General features: G+C 34.0%; 2 protein-coding genes across 3 annotated transcripts; one reads left to right on the forward strand and one right to left on the reverse strand.

The window, feature by feature from the left end:
- Positions 1 to 893: 893 nt before the first annotated feature.
- LOC7468841 (uncharacterized) lies at positions 894 to 5,968 on the forward strand. 2 transcript variants are annotated; one of them, XM_052448086.1, is made up of 3 exons: positions 894 to 1,620; positions 2,487 to 5,361; positions 5,455 to 5,968. In XM_052448086.1, the coding sequence occupies exons 2-3, from the start codon at positions 2,623 to 2,625 to the stop codon at positions 5,746 to 5,748; spliced, it is 3,033 nt and encodes a 1,010-aa protein (XP_052304046.1). In that variant the 5' UTR covers positions 894 to 1,620; positions 2,487 to 2,622; the 3' UTR covers positions 5,749 to 5,968. The 2 variants fall into 2 exon arrangements, with proteins under 2 accessions (XP_052304046.1, XP_002322936.2); XM_002322900.3 differs by having other exon boundaries at positions 2,602 to 5,361.
- Positions 5,969 to 6,657: 689 nt separating this feature from the next.
- Positions 6,658 to 8,309, reverse strand: LOC7486541 (uncharacterized). The gene is made up of 3 exons (XM_002323500.4): positions 8,141 to 8,309; positions 7,801 to 7,960; positions 6,658 to 7,280 (listed from the first exon to the last, which is right to left on the reverse strand). Exons 1-3 carry the CDS (start codon positions 8,171 to 8,173, stop codon positions 6,706 to 6,708), a joined length of 768 nt encoding a protein of 255 aa, XP_002323536.2. The 5' UTR covers positions 8,174 to 8,309; the 3' UTR covers positions 6,658 to 6,705.
- Between the last annotated feature and the right edge of the window lie 7,439 nt (positions 8,310 to 15,748).

The raw sequence follows: 15,748 nt of genomic DNA on the forward strand, positions 1-15,748 counted from the left end.
TGACTTTTCTAATATTTGGGAGATCATGACACGTTGTTAGACGATACACCTGATCTTCAAATATAAATTAATCAATTGTTGAATTGATAATAAATTAAATTGTTTAATTTATTTAATTATATTTAATTGGAATTATAATTTATATTTTGGCCGACATATTAGGAACTTAATAGGTCATACATATTAAGAAATATTAGAAATTAAATTGAGATAATTTAATTAAGTATGACTTAATTAAAATATATTTTAGAAATTAAAAACTAGAATATAATTAATACAATGATTATATTTCTAGACCTACAAAAATCAAGTAAGAACCTAATTGAGTTAATTTCTAAAATTATCCTAAATTAATATATGGATATTATTCAAGGAAAAATTGATATTTTTTTAATTTATAGGGTTTTTTATATTTCCCTATAAATAATAAGTTATACCACTTATTTTTTTGTGGTTGTCTATTAGATAGAAATATATATAAGTCACGGCATAAAGAGTTAGCACTCTAGGCATGACAATCCCTCTCTCCTAAATATGAATTTAGAAAATTTCTTACTAGTAGTTCATGTGTATTACCATTGGATGTCTGACAATTGGACGATTTATGATTTGCAACAATCCAATCTTTAAAGAATTATTAAAAAAAATTAAATTTTTAAATAATAAATTTATAAATAACTCTAAATATATTAATAAAATTCTAAAAACTCTTGAATAATTTAATTTTATAATTTTATTGTGCTTATGATTTTCATGAACTCATCACATCCTCGTTGCTGAACTACGTCATTTGATTTTGCACCAACTACTAGGGTACCGACCGACAAGATTCTTGAAATCACAACTACTCCAGCTCAGCCTATTTCTTCTGCATGAGGTCTTGTTGATCATTCCCATATTTCTCAAGAACACTCTAGCAACTCCTAGGCGTATGACAACCCGTTCGCAAACCAGCAATTTAAAACCAAAGCTTCCATTTTGCTGGCATGTCCTTTACCACAATACCTGTAAAATGTAACCCATCTTTTACGAAGCCAACATCCTTTCCTGAAGCCTCTGGACATGTTCTTAGCGTGATCCAATGAACAGTGAGTTCAATGCCTTGATAAAAGAATGGCACGTGGGATTTGTACTTTACATTCTAGGTCGTGGACCTATGTTTATACGAGGTATGACAAGTTTATAGAACTTGTATTTGCAATTGAAGCACTATATGATCAAATTTCACTTTTCTTCTTTACCAAAGTTGAGATCAGATCGCCCACAAAGTAAAATGCCTTGCGTTGAAGGGAACAGTTTAGGGACGAAAGCATGAACGCCAAGATTGGTATACGACAAACTTAAAAGAGGTGGGGAACTGAACAAGGAAAGTAGAATTGGCAAAAGATTCCTCATAATTAATCGTCCAAGAACTTCCCCATATTTCATGTGGGCTTTATCATGCAACCTTGTTTTTTCAAAGTAAGCCACTGCTGCAACATTGCTTTATTTGTGGAAGGCCTCAGGATGATTTAATTTACATAGAAGACGGAGACTGACTGCTATTTTACGTATCGGGATCGGAGTTTCTTCTTCCTTTTTTCGTTTCTTGAACCTGCATTTCCTCGTTTCTCTTTTCTGGTATGTTTTGTTTTTCTTTTTGCTCTGTTCAATAATCTTTTCTATTGGGTTGGTTGCTGGGAAACTAGATAAGGAAAGATTGTTTCTTTTTCTGATGTAATAATAAATTTATCTTTTCCGCGAAATGATAAGTAGTTAACGTCTAGACTGGCTTGCTTTGTTAGTGGAAAACGCAGGAGTTTCAGGATTCTTGTTTTTTTTCCTTCTTGCATTTATCTGCGGACAAATTATTGAAGGAACCTGCATTTTGTTTCTATCTGTTACTTTACTGATTGGAGCAAGGAAGGACGGATTTTGCATCTGTTTAGACCTTAGAGAGAAATATCAGATTGCAAGGAGATATTTGACCACCTAGTCTGATTGAATTTTCTTCTTCTTCTTTCTTTGATGCATCTATAACCAAGTAATTAGTAACGAATTATGTATGATATAGATTTTGACTTGTGTTAAAATAGTCGGAAGTTGAAATTTGTTTCTTTTCAATTTTTTTTTTTTTTTTGGTTCTTAAGAACTGAAATGGACGAAGATGCAAAGGGTGGTTCTTGAAAATGGAGTGGGTGGTTTATTATTATCCGAAGGTGTCACTGTTACTTCTCTCAAATTTAGAATAAGGTTTAGTGTCAATAAATCCCAACGATCAGGCATCAAAGTCAATAAAACCCAGTAGCTGTTTTTTTATTTCTTTAAGTTTTATACTCGCTGCCCTTTGTTTTCTCCCCATTTCGCGATCGTCTGTCAGAAGAAGGTTTATCACTAGTCTTGCTTGCAGGCTATTGTCTTCCTAGCCACTTCTCAATTTTTCCATGTTTTAATTGTTTCCCATTCTGATCATTGGAAAGAACTTATGTATGCATATTCGCTTACAGACATCAGGTGTGACTTAATTTCAGCATCCTAGCAACCTGTAAATCAGTGAACGGTGTAAGAAACTGAAGTTGCCGGAGAGTGAATCAGAACCCTTTTTCATTTATGCTTTTGCAGGTAAAAATGGGTCAGTGAAGTATGAAAGCGTTAAAAATGTCATCAGATGTAAAATCAAGTCGTGCATGCTCGGAACCTTCCAGTGAAAGGGGATTCGGTTTGGACCTGAAGAAGAGTTCTAGATGGCAGAAACATTCCAGGATAGTGAAGGATACAGCTCTTCCAACCCAGGCAAGGCAGAGTCTAAAGCATCAAGACAAGTTGAAAGCTGAATATTATGATAGTCAGCCATGTGGTGATGTGCCTCATGAACTAAGACTTCATGCAAATGATCGGATCTCAGTCCAACCAAAAACTTCATTGAAACACCATCAGCTGCACTCTGACAAGATAAAGGCAAGAAAGGATGATGAGCTTGTGAAGTATATGTCAGATTTGCCAGGTTATCTCCAGCGCATGCAGAGAAGTGAAAGCATACAAGATAAGGCTTTGAATGTTGGAGTTTTGGACTGGTCACGTCTAAAGAAATGGAGAATTGCAGCAAGTGATAGCAGTGGTGCATCATTGACTAGCAGCAATTTGCCGAGTAAAATGGCTATGAACTCAGCTACCTCTCCTAATGCAGTTCACAATAATATTCTCAATTACAGAAGCAAGAAGCATCCTTCTCTTTCTTCAAGTCTGAACCCTTCTCACAATGACCGTGTTTCTCAACCTGCCAAACCTTCGGTCCAGAATGCCTTGCGCTTTAAAGATTTTGAAACTGCTTCCAAGAGCAGTGTGGATGGGAAGAAAAAGGTACCAAGGACCAACAGGACTTTCAGCAGAAATAATTCGGATGTCATTCTTGAACAGGCGAAGAGAGGATATGTAGATCAGAAGATCACTTCTAAAGTTGGAAGTTGGTCCTCAAACTCAAGATATAATACTATCTCAATCAGGTCCAAGGTGAATGCAATTGCTTGTGATAGTGCAGCCGAGAAGAGAGCTGGGGAGAGGCAAGGACCAGATAAAAAGAGAAAATCGTTGGATCAGAAGATTACTTCAAGCATCGGAGATTCATCATCACAGTTGAGAAGTCATTATGATTCACTCAGTTTGAAGGAAAAGAATGTTGCTGGTGGCAAAACTAAGAAGGGAATAGAGTTGCAAGAATCAGCTGGAATAGAGGAGTTGCAAGAATCAACTATTGATCTTTCTCCTCAACATCAACCCAGTGAAAACAAGAACATAGTTCTTGATCCAAAAAATTACTCTACAAATTGTTCCCTGCAGGAACTAAGGACACCGGTGGATAAGGACATAGTTCTCCTTGTTCCAAAAAATTACTCTACAAATTGTTCCCTTCAGGAACTAAGGACACTAGTGGATAAGGATTTTACTGAAATAAATCGAAAGAGCTTGTCAGATGACTTTTCTCACGAGGAAGTTCACTCTTCTGAAATTCCTCACTCATGTCCACTTCTTTCTAGAAATAAAACTAACACAGAGCCCCATAAAGTGTTGCACACTGCCATGGTTACACAGAGTGCAGAGATGTCATCTGATGCATCTCGTACATCTGCATGTTCGTATAAGATGCCAATTAGACTGTCTGAAGATAAATTTGCAGAAGAGAGCAGAGTCAGGACAGCAAATGGAAGTGTAGTTGAAACTTCAAATGCATTGGATCAAGAAAAAGTGGAGCTGATGCCTAGAAAAGTCAGACATCCTTTACCAAACCGCTGGTTTAGCTTCAGTTTGAGTCGAATGAGCAGGAGTTTCAGCTTCAAGGAGAGTTCAGCTGTCCCACAGTTCAGCTCCACATACATTTCCATTAATTCTGGTCCCCTGATATCTGAAGGTTCTGCTTGTTTAAATAATTCAAACAGAAAGAAGGCAGGTGGTCATAACAGAGCTAGATCCAGCCCATTGAGAAGGATGCTAGATCCTCTGCTGAAGTCCTGGAGCTCCAGAATACTTCAGTCAGCTGAAACTGGTTCATCAAATGAAAGCTTGAATTTCTTCAACTTGAAGCAATTTGATGCCAAAGAACTGCTTCAGGATGGCAAGCATGAGCCATCGAGAACAAAAGCTCTCCTGCAGCTTACTATAAGGAATGGAGTTCCTTTGTTCAGATTTGTGATTGAGAACAATAGCAACATTCTGGAAGCCTCCATAAACAGGTTATCATCATCTCAAGAGAATGGTTCAGGCTGCGACTATACATTCTATGCCATTGATGAAATCAAGAAACAGAGTGGCAGCTGGATAAATCGAGGTAGTAAGGAGAAGAGCTGTGGCTATGTGTACAATTTGATTGGCCACATGAAGGTTAATTGCTCTTCTATCTTTGATTTGACTGGAACAGACTCCATTTGCCAGATTAAGGTGAAAGAGTCTGTTTTGTTTGGTGTCGACCAAAGTCAGGCGGATCAGGCAATGCCAAAGTTCATGGCAAATAGAGAGCTTGCGGCTGTTGTGGTCAAGATGCCTGGTGAAAACTCAAGCCTCGACCTGCAGCAGACTGATCAAAATGAAAATTTGATGCACAAGGGCTCCTCACAGTACCTTCCAGAAAGTCAATGCTCCGGTAACCTGGGAGAAACCGAACACTCTAGTAGTGCTACTGTTATACTTCCTGGTGGAAACCATAGCATGCCAAACGAAGGAGTTCCTTCACCATTGATACATAGGTGGAGATCTGGTGGATCATGCGACTGTGGTGGTTGGGATGTTGGTTGTAAACTACGTATACTCACCAACAGAAGCCATTGTAGTAAGATTACAAGGACATCCAAAAGTTGCCTGATGTCAGATTGTTTTGAGCTTTTCACTCAGGTACTTTTTTAGCGTTTTAGCTGAGAATTTATCTTCGCTCTTTTGATGTCATTTATATTGGCGTTTTCTTATTTTGTATATCCACCCATGCAGGGAGCAATCCAACAAGACCATCCTATCTTCAGTTTGGCACAAGTGGAAAAGGGGATGTATTCGACTGAATTCAGTTCATCAATTTCTTCATTACAAGCATTCTTCATTTGTGTCGATGTTATAAGTTGTCGGAAATCATATGATCAAGATGGCGGAAATGCTTCCGGCAAAGAATTTCACCAGGAGATCAGCAACTCCAGTAATGGATCAAAGAAGATTCACACCATTTCCCCAGGGCAAACAAATGTGAAATACACTCTAAGCCCCCCTGTTTCCCCATTTGAAAGGATGTAGCGGGCTAAAGTTCTTCAAATGGAAGAGGAGAAATCAGTGTTGGTGGAAGATCTCCTAGACAGTTTCCTGAAATTATGTTAGGCCATCATGATCTTCCATCAGCTGTAGTCACCACTAATATCTTCCTTTTGTTTTGTGTGAAGATAACAATGGGGCATAAAATATACAGCTCTGAAATTCAGAGTAGGGTTTTTATAAGGCAAAAATTTACATTATCATCACATAACGACTGCAGAGTGCCTCGTACACAAGTTCTTTTGAAACAGGAAAGGTTGTGGCCTTCAGGCACAACTTCGTCCTGTGCTCCACCACGAAGTTACTTCTCTTCATCATCATGAAGTTATTGCCATTATAGTATTTGAAAATCAAATTTTGCAGGGCGCTGAAAAAAAAAAGGGTGTTTGGAACAGTTTTAGCTTTTATTTTTAAATGTTTTTTAAAAATATTTTTGGCTTGAAAAAATATTAAATTAATATTTTTTTAATAATTTTGATATACTAATATTACAATAAATAAAAATTTAAAAATATATATTTTAATATATTTTCAAATAAAAAATTAATTTTAATAACACTCTAAACTACAATTTCAAACACTCCAAAATAGGAGTAGTTTGTGGCTAGAAAGGGAAACAAAAAGGAATGATCACCAAAGAATAGGAATCACCGCACTTAACAAAAAGGGATGAACCTCTTTGTTTACAACAGATTTTCGGCACTTACCCTCCTAAGGGTACCCTTTCAACATACACGATACATTGTAGTTTGTAAGATCATAAAAACAATTTTCAGAAGGTGAACATCTCACACTGTTTACCAGGTAGGCGGTTGAACAATGTGTTAAGATCACTGGCCCAGGGATGCTGAAGCGTCCAGCATTATAAAGACTGAACTGTGATGCAAGTGAATCTAAATAACAAAAAAGGCAATTCATCTATTGAATGTATGGCGATGATGCTTACAGGTCAACAGGTGAGGCATGGTGAATGGAGATTAACCACTGACCATCAATCTTCTCAAAAACATTTGTGACAAATTGTGCCCCCCAACTGCTGCCTTTTGTTCTCACAAATTCTACACATGTAACATAACCTACATCTCCCCTAAAATGCACTCGAACATTTTTCAACTCAATCTCTAGTGGGAAATCATAGTTCATCCATACAAGCTCCCAGCTTTCCATAACATCGTCGTAACCTTGAATCCCACTCGCACCAGGGTGCACACAACATACATTATCCGCTTTTGCCCAAAGGGATTGCATGGCAGCCAGATCCCCCTTCCTGAAAGCATTATAAAACCGAGCATTTGCTGCCAGTACTGAAGCCTTGCTATCTTCCTGGAGTACTTTAAGGCCGTCCCTGATTTTTGCAGCTTGGGCATAATTCTCTTCTTCAATGGCAACCTGAAGCTCACGCATTAAGGTCTGCTCATCCAATACAATGCTTTCGCCACTTAACACTTCCTCTGAATCCTCACTTCTTACTTGACACGCTCTTAATGAAAATAAGCGGAAAGGCTGTGCATAGGACTCTGTGCTATACAAATATACAGTTAGAGACCTACTTCAACCTAGCACTAATTTAGACAGTAGGAATGCAGACAACTGATGACCAAAAATAAATTTGAAATGCAGACCCGCAATACAAACTGTTCAACCATGGGCACCTCAGCAAGTAAGTTCCGATTTGAGGAGTAAATCATAGACTGTTTGATTAACTTGCCAGCCTTGATTTTTTTTTTTTTTTTCATAGTGAGTAAAAATCTACTAATGATGGCGCACCGGAGAGGGGGGGCTATCACCCATTTACAAGAACGAGAGGAAAAATAAACAAAAATGATATAATCAATCTCTGATGAACGTATAGACATTTGCCGCCGCCACAAGGGACGATGACAACACAATTTGGAGCATCCATATGGAAGTGACATAAACATCTTCGATCAGATGTTTTCATCACAAAACTTAGCACTTGATAGACTTACTGGCTTCTATACGCACAGTAGTTCACTGGCCCGAGAACAAGGCAAAAAAAAAAGCAGAGAAACTTACGGGTTCCTCCTCCAATGTGCAACTTTTTATGAAAATGAAGTCTTCCAGCCAAAAATGTATTTTTCTTCAAGGAAGGTGAAGAGATATTGTGGGTTCTCTTGAAACTGTCAGTCCATGAACATTGCAGTCTCTTAAAGTCTCCTGTAGCAATGAAATTTACCTACAACAACATGCAAGCTAATGAGAATTAGAGCAATCTTATGTAACCCTCAATTTCAAGTTCGAAAATCTTTTGGTGATAACATCTTTCAAGGTCGTAATGGTAATGGATTGATCAACGAGCAGAATCAAATAAGAAGAAGAAAAAAAATTGATGGAGCTAATGAGACTTAGAACTCACTTTGTAGCAAAAGGTAGATCCATGTAGAGCCATGAGTCCGATGGGTTTTTCACAAAACCTAAACAGTAGCCAGAGTTAAAGAGTTAGGTTAGGGTCTTGAAACTTCCGGTAGATCAAATGGAAACAGAGGATAAGGTTGTTTTTCCTCTGTCAAGGACATTTTGAGAAAGATGATAGATGTGGGCTCATCTTTCAAACGGGCTTGGCCTTGAAAATCATAGAAATGGGCTGCTCTGTTTTATATTTTGATTTGTGCTAAAAAGGTTAACAAAACAAATCATCATGGGCTGTGGATTTTTGAAATTATTTATTTATTTATTTATTTTGTTTGTTCAAGTTAATATATATTAGTGGCCACCTAGTCTTGGTGCTCATCTCGTTGCATATCAAAATTTAATTTTAATGGAAAAAAAATATGTGAACATTGTTAAGCTTTCAAAAAAACCTAGAAATTTTTTTGAAAATCTTACATGCACATGTTAAATAAAATTAATTATAATTATATAAGTCAATAAATATTATAAGGAGCCATAAAAAATAAGCAAAGACTAACTTAGAAAGTTGAACAATAGATAGAGAAACATGATTTCACACACCATAATGCTATTTAATTATTTTAGTTAATTATATGTCAATATTTATTTTTAAAAAATTAAAATTTTAAATTCAATTAAAAAATAATAATTAAAATGTATTGAAGTTGGTTTAATATGACATGTTCGATCTAGCATGTCCAAATATGACATTATCGTTACATTCAAAACTAATTTGACTCAAGATATATTTTCAAGATGTAATTGTTTTATTTCAAAAAACAAAAATTGAAAGGGATGCCTAAAAACAATAACTTGTCTAAGTTGTCACACGGATCTTGGGTCTAATATTTTGTTTTTTTAAATTAATTTTTTATTTAATTAAATTATTAAAAAAATAGACATGCAAATGAATATAATTCTAAAATATTTTAGATAAAGAAATATCATGAAGGGATGCGTAAAAATAGTTCTTGCCACTATTTAAAAAAAATCTATTACAATCCAATTAAAAAACAAAGTAAAATTCAATTATATTTTATTAAATAATATCTCAAATACATTTTTAATTAATTTAAATGAAATTTAGTTAAAAGATTAAAAGAACCGGTTTGAATTAAAAATAAAATTTTTTTTTTAATTTAAAATTAAATATAAGAGGGAAGAAATTTGAAGGCCCAAAAGAAGTTGGCATCTAGGACTAGGTAAGCCAACGTGTTTGGCCAATTAAATAAAAAGGCAACGTGCTTGGGTCTGCAAAGATAGGCTTGCATGCCTGACTTTTCTTTTGTTTTCTTTTCTTTGGCTTGGATGTCGCCCATCCTTTTTTTGAAAAAAAACACAATTAAATGACATGTCGCATACAACAATAAACAATATGTCATATAAAAAAGAATAGTTTTCGAGCACCGTTGAAAATTAAAACTAGGTTTTTTTAGATTCATAAACTATTTTCATTTAAAAATACCTAATAAACACCCTCGTAATCTTAAAATACAAAACATCTTTAAACTCAAAAAACCATAAATTGGTGAGAGAAAAAACCAAGATCAAGTCAGAAAAAAATCTTTGACAAACTAGATATACTTTTTCTAGTAAAATAAAGAGTTAAGAAAACTCTCTCATCAAATAAAACTTGTTGACACCAAGAACAATTTGTTTCAAGCTGGGATTTGGTCGATCGGCAAACTCTCTCTCCCCCCTTTGTTGTGTGATTAAAAACAAATAAAATATAATTTTGGATCAAAATAAAAATTAAAAAAACTAAAGGAACTAAAATGGAAAGCAAAAATAAAAATCCGAGGGCAAAAAACTTGAAAAGGCGCTACTTATGCAGTAAAAAAACCATTGGTTTTAGACAATATATCAAATTTGATCCTGCATCTTTATTATATTTTCTAGGCAACAAAACCAAATTTGTTTTTGCAAAATGGAGCATCCAATTATTGTCATGACTCTATCCAGCACTTCCATAAAAAGGTAATAAAAACATTTTTTCAGGACAAAATGCAAAATTACACAACGAAAGGATAAATTAAAAAAGAAATTAGTGGCCGAAATAGAAAGCTTCCTAAAGGGCTAGATGGCACTGTGGATGAGTTCATATTGTCTTCGGTATGGCTTCTAATTGGTACTAGATAGGTGGTCCGTGTCTGTGTAATGTTGTGTGTCTATTATTATTTTTTTTTAAAAAATTAAGATTATAATTATTGACTCGATATCCAAAAATATTTAAAAGCAATGACAAAAAAAATCAGGTCAAACTTGGTGAACCTGCTGAATCAATAACTTGAGATATAATATCGGGATAACTCATTAGAAAAAAAAATGTAAATAAACAAAGAATATCCATTTACAAAAAAAAATGTAAAACAAATTACTTCAAGTATTTTCTCAAATTAAATGTTAGGGATGCAATCAATAAATTTAATTTAATAAAAAACAAAAATAGGGCCAATCATTTTTTTATCGGAAAAAGATATCAAGACGATGCAAATCTTGTAAATCCGGGTTAAACTCTTAAACTCGCAATCCATTAAATTCTTGATTTAGGCTCAACCCAGGAGCTCAACACCTAAAAAATTAAATGTTGGAAGATGAAATCAATTAATTTAATTCAATTTAAAAACAAAATTCCTTTAGAAAATCTAAATTTAACAAGGACAAAAAAAAAAAAGCAAGGTGACATGTGTTATTTTAAATTGACTAAAAAACATCTCAAAAGTGAATAAAAATAACGTAATGGTAAAGGATGGAAAGAAAAAACTTTTAAAAAAACAAAAAAAAGCCATGAAAACTTGTGTCCGTGTTAACTTTGTAAACACGAGACAATCTCTTAAACCTGTAAACCGTTAAATTCTAGATTAGGAGTCAACTAAGTAGCTAAACACCCGTCCAATAAAATATTGGAGGATGAAATACAAAAAAATCAATCTAGAAAATCTTGAAAGGTAAAAATAATATACAATGATAAAAAAGATTAGATTTGACCGGAAAAAAACAAAAGAATGATGAAATTTCCAAAAAAAAACAATTGCAAAAACCATCTAAAAAATAGCAATAAAAATAATAGGAAGCACATCTGATAGGTAAAAATATCTATTGGGGTGAAATTAAAAAAATCTTAATTTAATAAATTATTCCTAATAAAAAATTTGCAATGAAGAGAATAGTGACAGAATTGAAAAAACTCCTTAATTCCATAAATTAATTTAAATTTTAAAAATTATAATGAAGAGAATAAGGATGAAATCTTAAGAATAACAAATCTTAGGGGTTGATTCAATTTTTTTAAGGCCAACATGAAAATCAAGTAGGAGATAGAGAAAAAGAAAAAAAACAAAAGCCTACACGCTCCACTCCGACCATCATCGAGCTAGACGGGCCGCTTATATGTGGAAGGAACGCTGAGATGCTTGACCATTCCGCACCTAGGATAACCCCGCGTAAAGGAATGTGAAAAAAATAACATCGCTTAAGGGTCAATAATTTAATGGTAATGGATAAAACCGAATAAAAATCAATTTAAAAAAAATAAATTAACCCATGTTAACTCGACTAACTTGCGATCCAAGATATGAGATGGCGATAACCCATAAAAACAAAAGTTGAATAAATTACAAAGTTTAAGGCCCAATAAGTCAATGTCAAATGATAAAAATGAAAAGAAAAAAAATTATAAAAAAGATTTAAAAAAATATCAAACTCAAACCTGGTAAATCATTAAAACTGGTAGACCAGGTCATGAGAATGAGACTACCCTAAAAAAAACAGAAATAATTACAAAGCAAAATTATCAATTACAAAAAAAAAAAAAAAAACAATGAGAACTAAATCTTATACCAAAAATAATTGAAAGAAACTAATCAAGGATTAAATTAAAAACAAAATAAATGAAGATAAGGATAGAAAAAGAGTAATGAAAAAAATGGGAACCAAAATTTGAAAAAAAATGAATTAAAATCCTAAAGGAATAAATAAAAATAAATGCAAGGGATAAAAAAAATATCAATCAAAATAATAAGGGCTAGATTGGATACAAAAAATAAATTAAATTAAATGCGGAGATGGATGAAATTGAAAAAAATAAATTTTAAGAACCATTAAAATCAAAGCAAATAGAAAAAAAAAAGGATCAAACCCAAAATAAATACAAAATGGAGGACATAACTAAAATTTTAAAGGCCTAGCAAGAATAGGCCAAGGAGAGAGAAACGAAAGGCAGGAGAAAAAAACTCATCATTGATGAACTGCCACACGTCTTGCCAAACACGCCACCCCAATAGCTACGCCACAACCTTGTGCATAAAATGAGATGGCGATCGGATTTTTTTGGTCACCGTAATTGTCCTCAAGTGCCTCTAGAATAAGGTAGAAGACTTTGATACGTGTGTGGCACACGTCAACATATTTTATAGATTTATTAATATTTTAATGAGACAAATTACAAAAAAAGTCTAAGGGCATACCATTATTACAAAACAACCTATATCGTAAAGACAAAAATATAATCTAAGTCATTCTTAAAATCTAAAAAGTTAAAGGTTAACTGTGTAATATAAAAATAAATAAACTCTTTTTTTCAAGGTTATTTATCTGAGCAGCCAGGTTATAAGCGTTATTTTAATATGCAAATTACATTGCTTGAATTCCCAATAAATCTTTTTACATGCTACATGAAAAGGTTGAGCCTTTTAATTAATTTATTTTTAATTATAAAAACTGGAAAGAATTCTTCTGTTAGACGAACTTGTTTCTTTGTTTTCGTCCCCTTTTCTTTTTTCTTCTTGTACGCAATGAACAACATCCCACCACCCATTTCATTGCCATTTCCAACAACCCAATGACCCCAAATGCCTTGTGAGATTGCCTTTGTACACCAGCTCTGAAACTTTAGCTGCAAAATGCGTACAACTTGATGCCTTCGCTGAGAAGATATATATATATATAGACAATTGCCAGTTCACATGCCCCTTCTAGATAAGGATTCTTGGTGTTGGTCCGATTTTGAGGTCAAGCCAAGACTTTTGTGATATTTGACCAAACAATACACACCAACTGGTCTGAATATTTATTTAGACAATAAAAATAAAATAAAATAAAAAACTTGATCAAAATAATCTTTTTTTATATTTTAAAAATATTTTAAAAAAAAATAAAATTTTTTATTTTTTTACTTTAAATTAATATTTTTATGTTTTCGTATCGTCTTAATATATTGTTATTAAAAATAATTTGTAAAAATTAAAAAATATTATTTTAATTTATTTCTAAACAAAAAAATATTTTAAAAAATAATCCACCCTCCTCACCTTCCCTGACAGCTCTAATGCTCTGTTGCGAACTACCGTTAATTTGAAGAATCAAGAGGTTTTCCATGTGCGGGGCGATCCTCTTTTGACGTTTATTATTGACGGCAACGAGAGACATGAATGGAAGGATCTTTTTCTTTTTCTTTTTTCTACGATGATGACAATGGTGAGTGAACTCGTAGATATGTCAAGAGTATGATAGACGACCATGAAATACGCTATAAGAAATCCATTTACCAACACATCACATGAATCATATACTGTCGTGGAGAAGCATTATATATAGTTGTATAAAAAGGGAACAAATTGCTATGTAAGGTCAAAATATGGCATGACCCCTCTGGCATTAGGAACATCATTCTAAGAAATGCAGAATCCGAATGAAGCTACTCATGGTTTCGGGTAACTATGAGCGATGTAATGATTGTTTTTTAAAGTATATTTTACTTGAAAGTATAATAAAAAAATGTTTTTTATTTTTTTTAAATTATTTTGATATTAGCACATCGAAATGATATAAAAATATATATAAAATTAATTTAAAATAAAAAAAATTTAATTTTTTTCAAAAATATATTTAAAACACACACAATTGTAGTTGCAGAGCACCCCAACTCAAGTTCTACGTATATTGTGCTGGTTTTAGGAGAATATATGCTGATGTATCTAGCAAAGCTATAATAAACAACTTTGTTGAAGAATCCAACACTTTCCTCGATTAAAAAAAAAAAAGAAAGGAAAGGAGAGGAAAATATGGTGGGGGTTCGTTGGGCTGTCTTCTATTGACCACAATTGTGTGTGGGACGTGCCAATCTAGAGAGTTTTTATAAGCAGAAATGGTAGATTTTCTTGGGTGTCATTGGGATTTTGAAGTTTCAAGCCGTTGCAAATTGACTACTCCCATATTTTGATGGCATCATCATGTGTTCTAATCCAATACAAGGAAGAAAGTAAGATGCCGACATTTATGCTGGTTTGCTGGCTGGATCATGATCTATCATCTTCGCCACTGCAGAAAGGGAGCTGATGCAACAAACAAATAGCCACCAAAGAAAGTCAGTGACCTGAGCTGTGAATTGACACCCTAATAACCAGATGTAGCGGTTGGCTTTAAGGTCTGTCTGACCAGTTTGGGATTAGGCTTGCACAAGAACTTAGGGATGAAGTCCAACTAGTTTCGGAACTGGTTCCTTAATTGTACAATCGATTAATCAATTAGTTCTAAAAATCTTTTTCATTCTTGTTAGCCAAAGTAGATGATAACTTATACTTGGTCTTGATAAGCCAAAGCTACTCGTGGCTAGTACTTGCAAAAGATTCTTTTTGATGGAGGTGAGGACTCTGATGCTTAAATAAATATTTTTTTAGAGAAAAAATACAAGAATATTTTAGAAAAAGATGCTCTAAATATATAAATGTAATAAAAAATAAAGATTGTGAACCTTTTGTCATGAGGCTTTCATGGTGTATTTATAGTTCATAAAAGGAAGGTATGCAAGGTAATTATCCTAATAGTATTGAATGAGGGATAAATATCCCTTACTTGATAAGAATATGGTGGATTCTTGAAGGACTTTTATACACCTAAAAAGGTGTAGGGAGATTAGAGTTTAAGACGTCAAGTGTAACCAAGCCTATAAAGACTGGGTTCTTCCCTAAGATTAAGCTCAAGGGAGGTTGGTCACTCCCTTGGACATGCCAATGGAGGAAAATCATTCCCCTGCACATATCAAGGGAGGATGATAATTATCTTGGACTTGGCTGACTACCAAGTTCAAATGCCTTGGGTCTAGTATGCGTGTCAGACCCACATTACCTTAGATTTGACATATGTGTCAAACTCATACGGTTACAAAAAAATAAATAAATACTTAATAAAGTTAACTCATCACTTAATGTATTTTCTATTAAATGATGTCATCTTGTTGTGATCTATGTACACCCTAGATCTAATAGAGAATGAGACCATAAGTGTACCTGAGTGGGTGTGAGCTTATTTTGGTCTTGGATGCCGAAATGGGCTTAATGACTCATAATGGATTTGGGCTTGTGTTTTCCGTGAGCTTTATCTTGAGCTTTGAACATGGCCACGTGATAAGGGATGTTAGCTCATTTAGGCCTTGGGATGCCTGAGTGGGCTTAATAACTCATAATGGATTTGGGCATGTGTTTCCCATGAGCCTCATAATCTTGAGTTATGGATATAGGCGACATGATTAGGGGTGTAAGGCTTGAGCCCATTGTCCCCCCCTAAGTCTTTATAG

The sequence above is a fragment of the Populus trichocarpa genome, chromosome 16 (assembly GCF_000002775.5).
Source record: "Populus trichocarpa isolate Nisqually-1 chromosome 16, P.trichocarpa_v4.1, whole genome shotgun sequence".
Classification (NCBI taxonomy): domain Eukaryota; kingdom Viridiplantae; phylum Streptophyta; class Magnoliopsida; order Malpighiales; family Salicaceae; genus Populus; species Populus trichocarpa.